Source organism: Corythoichthys intestinalis, chromosome 17 (assembly GCF_030265065.1).
Source record: "Corythoichthys intestinalis isolate RoL2023-P3 chromosome 17, ASM3026506v1, whole genome shotgun sequence".
Lineage (NCBI taxonomy): Eukaryota > Metazoa > Chordata > Actinopteri > Syngnathiformes > Syngnathidae > Corythoichthys > Corythoichthys intestinalis.
Window position 1 is genome coordinate 28,664,159 of NC_080411.1, and position 13,783 is coordinate 28,677,941.

Sequence of the window (13,783 nt, forward strand, 5' to 3'; positions counted from 1 at the left end):
TATTAAGGTGAGTATGAAATAATAGAAGGTACACTAGGTGTTTAAACTGTCAATGTAAGGAATTACAAATATTTTGGGAGGGTTCTCAACTCGCTCTGGGTATTGGTCCCAGCATTCTGAAGAATCTGAAGTGTACCATATGTACCAAATTTTGATGACAAAACTACTGTATGAAGCACAGTATGCTCACTTGAGGTCATTGTTGGAGACTGGGTCAAGGCGAGCCTTCTTTCCCAAACTCAGCTCCTCTCCTCCGTCAATGTCCGGCAGCTCCCTTTTGGTCTTGGTAGCAGGGCGAGCATCGTTGTCATTATCTAGAACTGTCGCTTTCCTGAATTAAGAAAAAGGCCAAGATTTAAAGAACTTTATTACAATTGCTTGAGTAAACATATGCCCTTTACGTTAGCTAAACGCAGTACTTCTCAAATAGTGGGGGGAAATTCAATTGAAACACGTGGGGAAAACACCTTTTAACAACTTTTAAGTGATGTGTGTTATCAAGCGTGATTACATTTTTAGGTAAGAAATATATATTTTTTTTTACTAAAATCTACTTTTTTGAGTGAAAGTGAATTTGTATTTTTTTATTCTAGTCACATCTGAGATGCAATTGTTAGCTGTTTTCAACAATATACATCGAAAATAAAGACATTGATTGACTGAATATGGTTCAATATTAGATGAAATGTCTCGTTTTATCATGTATATTTATAATTGCTCTTTATCTAAAAAAAAAAAAAAAAAAAAAATCCGAATTATCGATAGAATTTTCAGTAGATTACTCGATTACTAAAATATTCGATAGCTGCAGCCCTAATCTATATTACTTAAGGACATAATGTTATGCAGAGGTGTACTTATAATAATAATTTTTTAGACAAATGATACTATTTACAGTGGCGGCAGAGAGTTGGGGGGGGCACAAAACGTTTACGTCTTCCTGGGAGGGGTGTCACAGAAAATAATTGAGAAGCACTGGCTAAACAGAATGCATCTACTATCTGCCAGTGTGTTGTATGATGCAAGCTGTGTTTATTGCATCATTACACAAAGCCCACATAATATATCACATAAGCCAGAGATGATGTATTTGGGGGCTGGGGGCTAATATCTGTTGGCAAGCTGATGGTAAAGCAAATAAGGAAGTTACAATTGTGCCAAACAGACACTGACAAGGGTTAGTTTTTGTATATCAGGAGGGGCGGGCCAGAAATCAGGGTTCTAGGTGGCAACATCTGGTACCCTGTTTAGACCCACCCAAAGAAATCCTGCTGAACCAGGACAAGAGTTTATTACGCTAACTCAGCGATTCAGCACTAAATTGCTCTCAGCCTGTGCACATTTTCGGCACTTCAAAAATTTAATCTGTTTAGAAACAAATAATGAAAATGACTGTAGTTCCTTTTAAAGTGTGTCGTGTTTATTAAAAAGAAAAAAAAAATCGAGATTGGCAGTCTGTGATCGACTAGAAAATCGTGGTGGATGCAACCCTAGTTTCAATATATTAGCTAGCCATTAACGTAACACTGCACGTGAGTCCATTCTCAAGAGTCACAGCTCATTGTCTTTATAAAACAAAAGTGAAGGGATGTAAATTATTAGAATAAAGTTAGGATTTTACCCAGTTTCTGTAGCGACAGAGGCCGGCGTTTGCTTGCTCGTAGTGGGCTTCTGTTCGTCGTCAAACACGCTGAACAAATCTCCAAACGGATCAGCCATGATTGTTGTAAGGCACTCTTCCCACAATGCAACGCGGGTATGATACGTCCCCTACGGTGGCCGGAAGGGTACCAAAAATGCACACGACCCAAATGTGAGCATAGCGTGCGTATTTTTTCCAAAAAGGTACTCATTTAAAATTTCAACTACGTTATTGTTTTTGTCGGAGTGGGTAAATGGGTGGTAAGAAGAAAAAATCAGCACCGCCGATAGTCGCGGCTGCTGTCGGTACGGCGAGTGCTGCGACGGCATCAGGCCGGGGTAGTGCTCCCACAGCCCCGAACGGTGTGGCGGACGAACCAAAGAAGCAACCGGGGAACGGCAAGCTGAGCAAAGCAGCTAAAGACAATAAGTCTAAAGGTAATTTTTGAAATGGTCATGTCTATTTCCTACTGTAATTCATTACCGTAGCTTGGATGTACTCTCAAATTCATTGGCTGCGCCTGCTACTCACAGTGACAGACGAGTTGCTCTAAAAATGAAGTGTTTTTACATTGCCCATAGTTACGTTGGCATATTATCACTTACAACACTCAAACTAAGGAAACACATTACCATCCTACTGCTCTAACGGCTTTAAGTCTTTCATGCACAAATTATATATTTTTTTCTCACATATTTTTAATACCATAATATTGGATTTAGGACTTAGCGTGGGGGTGGCGGAACGGCCGCAGCCGGGGCCCCGGTTTTCAGGCGTAAAGGGTTTATGGGGGTACGGGTGGGAGAGGGCAAGTTCTTAAAATACAGGTAGTCCCCGGGTTACGAACGAGTTCCGTTCCTAGGCTGACGATGTAACCCGAATTTCTGCATAAATCGAAATTAACCCTTGAATTACCCTAATATTCGCGCTATAAAGTGCACCTGACTATAACCCAAATGGCAGACCGACGTTGAAAAGATGTTGGATCAACATACATTCCTCTATCAACGTCACTTTTGCACCCTTAATTAATGTTTCAACGTTGAAATCCTTACAAAACCTAAATGTCATTTCGATTATTAATAATATTGGAACAACGCTGAATCAATGTTATGTTTTCAACCAAAACGCCCGCTCATCCATAATTCAATGACTTTTCAAGTATATTTCCCGGTCAATCATAAATCAACTACAGTTCCCTCCATAATTATTGGCACCCCTGGTTAAGATGTGTTTTTTAGCTTCTAATAATTATTTTAAATACAAATAATATAGGACCTTAATGGAAAAAAAGAGGAAAAATCCAACCTTTAATACAAGTGCATTTATTCAGTGGGGAAAAAATCCCAGATAAAGACAAAATTATTTGACATCAAATAATGTGTGTCACAATTATTAGCGCCACTGGTGTTAATACTTTGTACAACCCCCTTTTGCCAACAAAACAAGGTCTGGGGACTGAGATGGCCATGGGAGGAGCTTGATTTTGTGTCTGGTGAACCATTTCTGTGTAGATTTGGCCATATGTTTAGGGTCATTGTCTTGCTGAAAGACCCAGTGACGACCCATCTTCAGCTTTCGGGCAGAGAGCAACAGATTTTGATTTAAAATGTCCTGGTATTTCAAATGTGTTTCAAATGTTTTCTTTGATTGAAGCAATCTTTTTTGTGTTTGGGCCATATTATGGGTAGGACATTTGTGTCTAAATCATTCACTCCCCCCAAAACGTTGCTTCAATCAAAAAAAATGTTTTCAATCAAAGAAAAAAAATCATTTGAAAAATAAAATTGCCCTCCCCTGTTTTTTTTCTTTTTTGGAGGGAAAATTATATGCAAAGCAAATAACCGTCTAAAGTCACATGATCTGTTCGAAAAATAATTTTGACCCATTATAAATTTTTTTTTGTTTTTGTTCATTTCATTCATTTTTGTTCTAGTTTTACTGTGTTACAACTTATATTTATATTTATATATAGGAAAGTCAATTTAATGCAATGACACTTTTCGGCCACCGGGGGGCCTGGTCCCCTTGGCCCCCCCTTAAAATCCGCTTATGCATATTAGTCAAGTCTTTCATACAAGTATCAGCTAAGCAAGTCCCAAATCTAAATATTGATGACCTCATATGTGCTATAATGTAAATTATCATTAAAAGTTGCAGCTCCAAAGACCTACAGTCTGGCCAACATTGCCCAGGTGGACACAGGTGGTGTGTTGGACAAATCCATCCTGAAAGTAAGTTTAAGCATTTGGTGTATTCTCTTGAATACACTTGAATATTAAAAGCCGCATGTATGGGGGAATGCATGTACCACAGGTTTCCATCCAAGCTGACTTGGAAAAGAAGATCATCAAGCTGATTAATGACTTCCGGCAGGAGAATGGCGACAAAGGGCCAGTGTCGGGAAGACTCACCAACAAGAAACTTTTGGTGAGGTTGAACACAATCACACATATTTTCTTCTGAAAAGCAGCTTTTTAAGATTCTTAACACATATTAGGACACTCATTTAACTCTTTGGCTGCCACTGACGGTGCTTGATGTCCAATCTATTTTGAATCGGAGTCCTGGCAGCTTTAATTCGATGCCAGCCTCTTCCAGTCAAAAGGGACTGGGTGTCCACTCCAGGGACATCATTGGTACTGAAAGATGGCCATACAATGCACAGTCAATGACAGGCAATGAATTAAATACTATAAAACTAAAAAAAAAAAAAAACATTACAGTGTTATTGGGGGCCACAACTAGATTGTTTCTGTTTTTATTCGTTTAAATTTCATACATTTTGTTTTGCAGACATTACATTTTGGGTGATGTAAATCACACTTGTATAGCAAATGTTAATACGGGGGCCTGCATGACCCAAGATCTGGTGTCATTGTATGCGGACCGCAGGTCTTTATCGGGTAAAGTCTTTTCAAATGACCAAAAATAGTCACTTGCCATAAATATAAGTGTATTCAATTATATACGAATACAGAGGTACCTCTACTTACGAAATTAATCGGTTCTGGAAGTAGTTCGTAACCTGAAAATTCCGTCAGAAGAGACACATTTTTCATGTAAATGCCCTAATCCGTTCCAAGCCCCCCAAAATTCAGACATAAGTCTTTTACAAAGCATATAGATCAGTGGTTCTTAACCTGGGTTCGGTCGAACCCCAGGGGTTCGGTGAGTAAGTCTAAAGGGATCGGCGAAGGTATGGAAACGCAGAGCCCTATTTTCGTGCGCTTTTTAAATCTAGGCAAAATGCTTTTAGACCAGGTTTTGGACTGTTTTTTTCCCCCAATTTACAGGCTTAATAATAATGATAATACATTTTATTTGAAGGCGCCTATTCTGGCACTCAAGGTCGCCGTACAATAATGGTTAATGCAGTTATTGCAATTTTTTTTGTTTTATCGCAATAGATTGGTTTGTTTACATTTCAAAAACCAGAAAACATTCATTTACGAATGTGATTGCACTTTAGTTTACATATTTAAATGTTCAGATATTAAGATTTAAATTAGGCAAAATAACATACTTTTTCTCTCAAATACATTGTTATAATCATTTGCTTCGGATGTGCTGTAATTATTTTCAGTGTAAAAATAAATTTGGTGTTCAAAAGTCTTTTTTCAAACTTGAGTCCTGAAAAGGAGGGGGTCGTCTTATAATCAGGGCCGTCTTATATTCGGGCCAATACGGTACTAATAGATAAAAAATAATTAGCAGAAAACTAAAACACAAGTTAGAGATATCTATTGACAGGTGAGTGGCCAGGTGAGTTTTTCCATTATTCCATTTCTTTTAACTGCTAGTCCTCGATCTGATGGGAGGAGGAACCGGTTTGCTCAGTGGAAGGTTGACTCGCACTTGGTATGAGGGAAAACAACAGACCAATGGGCAGCATGGTCTCAAATTTTGACCTGTTTTTAACGTTGAAGAATTTTGAACAGGGATTTGCTAAATTATTAGTTATCTTAGATATATTGGTTTTGAATTGGAAAAAAAAAGATTGGTATTATCTAATCCCGAAGGATTCGGTGAATCCACATGTGAAACTTGTGGGGTTCGGTACATTTAGTAAGGATAAGAACCACTGATATACTGTATATACATAAAAAAATTAACAAATACATGTTACAATTAGATTATTGCACAATAAACATAAAATGAGAGTAGTTCATAATGTACAAAAAAACAAAGAATAAAGAATAAAAGTCAATACACTCACGTTAAGCTGTCGGAACACGTTATGGCGAATGAAGAGGTCACTGAGATACACACATACCCATACACATACAGTGGAGGTCACTCTTAGCCAGTTGGATCCCAGGAAGATGCTCGGCAACAGCCAATGGCAGAGATAAGCTATATCTGCTATATAAGCTATATATATGGCAGCTATTAGTATGTTACGTTCAGTCTCTCTTGGATCTGCGAATAGCAGCTCATACTGTATTTTCCCCTTTCGTGTCCTGAAATTTCTTTTGTAACAAAAGGCAATATTTTCCTGTTGAGGTCTGTCGTAACCTGAAAATTCCGTATGTAGAGATGTTCGTGAGTAGAGGTACCAGTGTAACGGAAATTACATGAAAAATTCCTACTACATTTGCCAAAATATTTTGCTTTTTGTCCATGCAGGATCTGTACACTGCCCTGCAAAAGTTCAACTTTAAACGAGAACACATCGAGGAGGCCATGAAGAGCAGCGTGCTCTATGGTGGCGATTTGCACTCTGCCCTCGACTGGCTCTGCCTGAACCTTCGAGATGGTAACTTTGCACTTAGTATACAGTATGTTCTTAGGTCAAGCTGCTCCAAGTAACATAATTCATTTGCAGAGGAGTTGCCAGAAGGTTTTAGCCAGCAAATGCAGGAGGAAAACCAGAGGAGTAGGCCTAGGTTCCAGCCTCCTGTGCCGCCTCGAACCCTAAGCCCCGAGCAAGTCAAAGTGCCACCATCCAAAGACACCAGCAAGGTGTGGAGTTGTAAAGACACGAAAAAGTCATGTCGTTCCCAGCATCCGAATTTTTTTGTTTGTTTTCTAGGCGTCTGTGAAGGATGATAATGCACGTATGAAAGACTGGATTTTAAGGTATGCTGAGCAGTCCAGCGAGGATGAGGAGGAGCAAGAAGAGAGGTTGTCTCAACGCAACCCTGAATTGGAGGAAAAGTTTGATCCGGTAAGCAAAATGAAAGCCTTCATTTGTATTCTAACAAAATGAGCTATAAAAGTTATTACAGTCTTTTGGATCTCTTCACATACATTGTATATGTATATGTATATATATATATTATATGTTTAATCATAATGAAGTTTGAACTGCATTCATCAATATTTGGGTTGCAGAACGACAGGTATTTGATCCTGACAGCACAACTGTATGACGCGAAAGAAACGGCAATGGCAGCCAAAACCAAAGGAGACAAGGCCGCTCAGCGGATGGCGCAAGATAGAATACGCGTCATACAGCAAGGTGCTTTTTATTGTTCTTGTCAATTTTCTGCGCTTTAGAACTAGTTATTAAAGAACGGCATGTGCATATTACACTGTAAAGAAACTTTGTGAATTTGTACCAAAAAATGTGTCAGAAATGAAGCCACTCGAGTCACATCCTGTGTTCAACCCGGCAATTAAAGTGGTGGAGGCACCCCAAAAGCAGAAGACGATGCCCTCTGTTAACGAGGACAAAGAAGAAATTGGCTTCAACTTGTTTGAACAGGCAGAAAAAGAAGCCCCAGCAGAGAAAGGTACTGTTTACAAACAAATGTACATTTCTTATTTGTTTATTGTGTATTTTTGCAGTGGAGTTTCTTGATTATACCAAGAAATTTCAGAACTAGCCTTGTCATGAATGATTCTTGTCTTTGTTTCTTACAATATATTATTTAAGTAACATTCTTCTAGCCTCTTGTCTTTTTAGCTTCTTTACTATTTTTTGCTCTTAGTACAGTATTGCTTTTTTACTATTTGATCATAGCTTTATTCAAATATGTATTTATTTACTACATGAAATGAAGGAAATGTTATTGTAACACAGAAACAATGCCAATATTATCTTTTTAAAAGCTATTTTTTAATTTCTGTAACTGAATTATTTAAAAATATATCTACAATACATTACACATACATTATATTTTATGTGTGTATTTTCAAAGAGTAATATTACATATTTAATTTATATAATATAATTAGGGCTGTCAAACGATAATTTTTTAAAATCAAGTTAATCACAGCTTAAAAAGTAATTAATCGTAATTAATCGCAATTCAAACCATCTATAAAATATGCCATATTTTTCTGTAAATTATTGTTGGAATGGAAAGATAAGACACAAGACAGATATATACATTGAACATACTGTACATAAGTACTGTATTTGTTTATTATAACAATAAATCAACAAGATGGCATTAACATTATTAACATTCTGTTAAAGCGATCCATGGATAGAAAGACTTGTAGTTCTTAAAAGATAAATGTTAGTACAAGTTATAGAAATTTTATATTAAAACCCCTCTTAATGTTTTTGTTTTAATAAAATTTGTAAAATTTTCAATCAAAAAATAAACTAGTAGCTCGCCATTGTTGATGTCAATAATTACACAATGTTCATGGTCCTTAAACCCATAAAATCAGTCGCACCCAAGCGCCAGCAGAGGGCAACAAAACACCAAAAACACAAGTAACAAGTGGACATGACACTGTGCTGTCATTTTAACCTGTTTGAGTGGGGCATGTGCGTTAATTGCGTCAAATATTTTAACGTGATTAATTTAAAAAATTAATTACCACCCGTTAACGCGATAATTTTGACAGCCCTAAATATAATATAATATAATGTGATATAATATATTAAGAATAGAATAGAATAGAATAATGTGATATAATATATTAAGAATAGAATATATTTGTTGCCCTAGTCAAAAAATGGTTTGACCAAGAAAAAAACATGTAAGTCCCATTGGACTATAAGTCCCATTTTATTATTTATTTTATTTATTTGTCTTAGTCAACAAATTAAACTGTTTATTTCAGCAACAGAAGATATTTTCAAAAGAATTGCATAGTTGCAAAACATGGAATTGAAAACTTCCTTTTAGGCCGGACGTGTTACACAAAATCATGTATCACGCAGTACAAATGCTAATGTTGGCTTCCTTTAGCTTAGCAAGCTACAATGTTACAGCATTTTAGCTCAACAATGCCCTCTTAATCAGCTTTCTTCATATTTTGTAGCATATACACAGTCTTTTACTCAGTTTTGGACAAGCCCGTCGACAGAGGAAGGCAACCGGGTATGTTGTCCCGGGCCTCAGGACCATAGGAGCCCCTGAATGACCCTTAATTTATTTTACTTTAAATTCACATATTTCTTTTTTTTTCTATCTAAATCATTGTCTGCTTAAGTATTTTGTTCTACTCGATATATACGTAAAATCTTTAACATATTAAATATTTTAAATATATATTTTTTCCTTTTTTTGCACAACACCCCCCACCCCCACCCCTCTGTCTTAGCAGAGAATGGTTTGACCCCGCTCTGGCGCACTCAAGGTTACACTACGTACGTGCCATGAAACAGGAAATTAAAATCTGTCATTGTTATAAACTCTAAACATGGCGATTCGTTATAAATCGGGTGCGAAGAAAAAAAAAGAGATGAAGATCATTGAGGTGAACGAGAAAAAAATGATGAAGTTTTTAAAAGGGGGACAAGAAGCCAGACAATTAGGGCTAGAGTTGGCTGTGGACGGTGATGTCTGTAAGTGAAGAACAGCCACTAACACTGAACGTTTACATTCGCGATCACCGGGACCAAAGCCCGATTCGAGTCTGTCACCGACCAACTGACTGTAGCTGGAGGAGAGCGAGCCTTCAGTAAAATGAAAACATTAAAAAACTACCTACGCTCCACCATATCACAGGGCAGGCTTAACAACCTAGCCATGCTCTCCATTGAGCGTGAGCTTGCTCAAAAAATGGATTTATAAATGACTTTGCTGTCAAAAAATCTAGGTGCATCACTGTTTGAGGGCTTGATAACCCCAGGGATGTGGAGGGGGCAGACACAGGATTTTTAGTTATACTGTTTTGTTCCTTAGCAGGCAGGCATAGCACTCTCAGTTTTATTGTATTGTAGCCTACATGCAATGGAAATTGTTTGTTTATATTGTATCACATCCCATTACGGTCTGTTAAACTTAACTGTCCATCTCAAATTAAATAATTTGAAAATTTACACTGCCATTGCTTGCAAAGCGTTCAAAGTACTGCGTTTGTTGTCGTGACAGGCCGGTGGCAGGGGTGGGGTGGGTGGGCCCTATAACGGTCTCTTGTCCCCGGGGGCCTGCAAGCCTGTTGACAGCCCTGGTTTTGGATAAAGCTTAGCTCATCAACAGTCCCGTGAGCTATTTATATTCAATACTAAATGATTGATAAATCCAAGTGTTTCATTACTTGCTAACTAATTAGCCACCCTGTTGCAACTACTAAAATGGATGCATATTGTTTCCTAAGCCTAATGGCAGAATTGCCAAATGTTTTTAAAACTTTTTTCAAAAAAACCTTGACAAACACAACAAACGAGAAGAGTCCAGTCATTGATGACTAAAAATCTGCACCGTCATAATGGAAACCAACACATTTTTTTTTTGGAAGCATCAATTGTCAGTAGTTTGTTATTACTAAATTCATGGTTGAAAATGACTTGGGCAAAAATGATTTTAGGGTAATTATTTTTGGTAGTACAAATCTGAATATTATTCAGATTAAACAAATAAATAAAGAAACAACAATACATCAACAACAACAGTACACTGACTTCCATGTGCCCTCCCAGTCACTCAGCAGAAGAAAAAGAATGAGCCAAAGGACATTCGAAACTTTGACTACACGGCACGAAGCTGGACAGGCAAGTCCCCCAAGCAGTTCCTCATTGACTGGGTGCGCAAAAACCTTCCCAAGAGTCCACCACCAGCCTTCCACAAGGTGGCCGTGGGCAGATACTGGCGGTGCAAGTAAGTGATGCGTTTGTAAGTCACACGGTTGGCGTTTCTCCTTTTATTCATATTACTACTTTTACGATTATTATTAGTGTTATTTTTTATTGAATCTAGGGTGCGAGTTCAAAGGACAGAGGACGTCTTAGAAGTTTGCCCAACGATTCTGACTGAGGATGGGATGCAGGCCCAGCATCTGGGTGCCACTCTGGCTCTCTACACCCTTGTGAAAGGACAGGTAATTCATAATGTTTATCAGCAGGTGGCGGTCAACTTTAATACTGTAAAGCTTTTTTGTTACTAAAACAGATACACATATCCAACAAAGATATCCTTATATATAAACAAATGTAGCTTTTAATTTGGTGTATGCGACTTCTAGCCCAAAAATTCCAGTAATTTGATTAATGTGATCGTTTTCTTAGTCTGTGCACCAGCTCCTCCCGCCAACCTATCGGGACGTGTGGCTAGAGTGGCGGGACAGTGAGCAGCAGCAGCAGGAAGAGACGCGCAGTGCCGCCAACAAGCCCCGCGATCAGTTCATTGCAAGACTCCTAACCCGTCTTAAGCAGCAGCAACAGTATCACCACGGGTCACAGTCCCAATCCGATGATCCTACCCGGCGTGACGCTGTGGAGGAAGAAGCAGAGGACTCCTGGGAGAACCTGGCCGCACTTGATATTGCGGAAACAGGAAGGGGTTGTGTGCAGGGGAAAATGGAGGGAAGAGGAGGTGAGAGGCAGGAGGAAGGAGCGCTGCGGACTTCAAGAGAAATCCTCATGAAGCATAGGACGTCCCCTCTGGCTCAGAGACTCCTGGTGAGACGCGCAGCTGCAGTGGTCATAAAAAGTCTTTACACCCGTTTTATAATGTCAAGTTTTTGTGATATGTAAGGCCAACTTTATCCACTAAATAGTGTCCTACAACTGAAAAAAAACAACTTGTAAAAAAATGAAGTTGAAAAAAATGGTCTTTTGAGGTAAAAACTAACAATGAAGCAGAATTAAGCACTTCGTATAGCCCACCCCCCCAAAGTTAATGTATTGCAGTAGCTAGTACTAGAATATTATATGATTTTAAACTTTCTATCCAGTCTATACTGTGCCAAACGTATCATGATCATGATGGAGAGGGAAACTTTTGTAAGTCACTTCTTCTATTTATATAATCATACACTGCCTAGTGTATTTTCATTGAGGGTCCTATTGGTTTCCCAGTGATAATATATTTTTAAAAAAATAAATAGGTAATTTAGGAATAAAATATTAGCTAAACATAGCAGCTATAGATATAAAAATAAAAATGCTTTAAATAAGAATAACCAAACAATAAAATAATCATTTTTTTTAATTGATACAATCAAAAACTTCACCATGTATATACTGTATATACAGTACTTTTTAAATGGAATAAATATAATGTAATTTTGATCATTTTAATGAAACATTACCAGTATTATTTATACCAGTAATTTCATTCACTAATCAAATGACTGTAAAGTAAACATGAATATTTTTGGGAGAAATCAAGCAAATAGATAATACAATAATTTATACTAAAAAAAAAATAGCCCCCTAAAAATTGCTTTTTATACCCCACAAGAAATGAAGCAAAGACTATTTAATCTATATGTCCGACAATATAAAGAACTTTTTTTTTTCTTCAACATTTTTTAAACCAAAGTGTGCATCTTTCTAGGCGGAACGAGAGCAGCTCCCGGTCTTCCAGCACCGTCAGCGCGTTCTGGAGGCCCTGCGTCGCCACCGTGTGGTAGTGGTGGCTGGTGAGACGGGAAGTGGCAAGAGCACACAGATCCCTCAGTTCCTTCTGGATGAACTCCTGCTCGGTGGGGAGGCTCCCCGAGCCTGCAACATCGTGGTCACGCAACCCCGACGGATCTCCGCCATGAGTCTGGCCTGCAGGGTCAGCCAAGAGCTAGGCTGCCAGGATGGCCCAGGCTCAAAGGTAAACACTTCTTTTACTCGCAGTGGCGGAACAAACCAGAGCCAGGGATAAACAACAACATACACATCCTCACCACAGTGGGGCTGACAAACTTCATCACCAAAGAGATCAACTATGTAATTTTGAGGTCCAATAAGGCAAGGCAAGGCAAGGCAAATTTATTTATATAGCACAATAATAAACCAAGAAAACAATAAAAATTGTTGGCGAAATGACCTCCTAATAATAATACAAGCACAATTGTGCTGCCACAGGCTAATAGTTGGCGACATAGCCCCCTAATAATAGTACAAGCACAATTGTGCTGCCACAGGCTGAAGGCTTTGACCTGAATGGCGTGAAAGCCCTCTACTGTCTAACTCCTAACCTACAGGCAACAGAATTTCATTGGGATTTGTACACGAATAATGGACGAAAAGCTCAAAGCAATAGTGTACACACCAACAACAACATGCGTAGAAGCTTGACAGGCCGTCAGACTAGCAAAAAATGTCATTTCAAGCTAAACAAACTAAAAGAAATGGGGCTTAATATTTTGCCAAATAAGAATTTTAATTATACTTTGTTAAAATTGGAACTAAAATAATAACAACAAATCCCTAAAAATTGCAACAAAAACTTTACGAAAATGTTCGATCAACAGACAAAAGCAATTACTTTCCTTTAACCCCAAGAGCAGTGTAGATGTCATGCTTTAATCAATCAATCAATCAGTCAATTTTTTTTTTTTTTTTAACCTGTTCTGTTCAGCTGCTTAGCCGTGTAGAATGCTTTAATTAATCTAAAATACCTTTTTCAGATTGTTTGGCCAGAAAGCCATCCATCGCAATAATTCCTTATCACATTCACACCCTTAAAAATTAGAACCGTGTATGCTTGTCTTTGGAATATAACTCACAGTAAAGGAGAGAACATACAAGGAGCCAGGATTTAATCCAAAATCTCAGGACTTTGAGGCTAACGTGCTAACCACATGCTAACCACCAGGCTTCCTTCAATGCTTTTTTTCATGTCTTCAGTCTTCATTGTGCGGCTACCAGATCAGAATGGAGAACCAGTCGGGCGAGTGGACTCGCTTGTTGTACTGCACTACCGGAGTTCTGCTCCGGAAGCTCCAGTGCGACAGACACCTCAGCGCCTTGACGCACATCATCGTGGACGAGGTACTGCAACCGCATCCTGGCAA

At 38.3% G+C, this 13,783-nt stretch overlaps 2 protein-coding genes across 3 annotated transcripts in view; one reads left to right on the forward strand and one right to left on the reverse strand.

Annotated features, from left to right (window-relative positions):
- The window catches only part of mtrex (Mtr4 exosome RNA helicase), a 36,705-nt gene extending 34,920 nt beyond the window's left edge, over window positions 1-1,785 (reverse strand). Inside the window, exons 1-2 of the mRNA XM_057818395.1 lie at window positions 1,622-1,785; window positions 191-331 (exon numbers count right to left, since the gene is read on the reverse strand). Coding sequence (XP_057674378.1) covers window positions 191-331; window positions 1,622-1,719 — 239 coding nt within the window. The 5' untranslated portion in view covers window positions 1,720-1,785. The remainder of the gene's footprint in view (window positions 1-190; window positions 332-1,621) is intronic.
- The window catches only part of dhx29 (DEAH (Asp-Glu-Ala-His) box polypeptide 29), a 28,022-nt gene continuing 16,000 nt past the window's right edge, over window positions 1,762-13,783 (forward strand). The window contains exons 1-13 of one of the 2 annotated variants that reach the window (XM_057818393.1): window positions 1,762-2,079; window positions 3,797-3,876; window positions 3,959-4,072; window positions 6,272-6,401; window positions 6,471-6,607; window positions 6,678-6,812; window positions 6,947-7,106; window positions 7,222-7,380; window positions 10,473-10,650; window positions 10,750-10,870; window positions 11,058-11,450; window positions 12,331-12,597; window positions 13,617-13,760. In XM_057818393.1, coding sequence (XP_057674376.1) covers window positions 1,896-2,079; window positions 3,797-3,876; window positions 3,959-4,072; window positions 6,272-6,401; window positions 6,471-6,607; window positions 6,678-6,812; window positions 6,947-7,106; window positions 7,222-7,380; window positions 10,473-10,650; window positions 10,750-10,870; window positions 11,058-11,450; window positions 12,331-12,597; window positions 13,617-13,760 — 2,202 coding nt within the window. In that variant the 5' untranslated portion in view covers window positions 1,762-1,895. The remainder of the gene's footprint in view (window positions 2,080-3,796; window positions 3,877-3,958; window positions 4,073-6,271; window positions 6,402-6,470; window positions 6,608-6,677; window positions 6,813-6,946; window positions 7,107-7,221; window positions 7,381-10,472; window positions 10,651-10,749; window positions 10,871-11,057; window positions 11,451-12,330; window positions 12,598-13,616; window positions 13,761-13,783) is intronic. The other variant, XM_057818394.1, reaches the window with a different exon arrangement.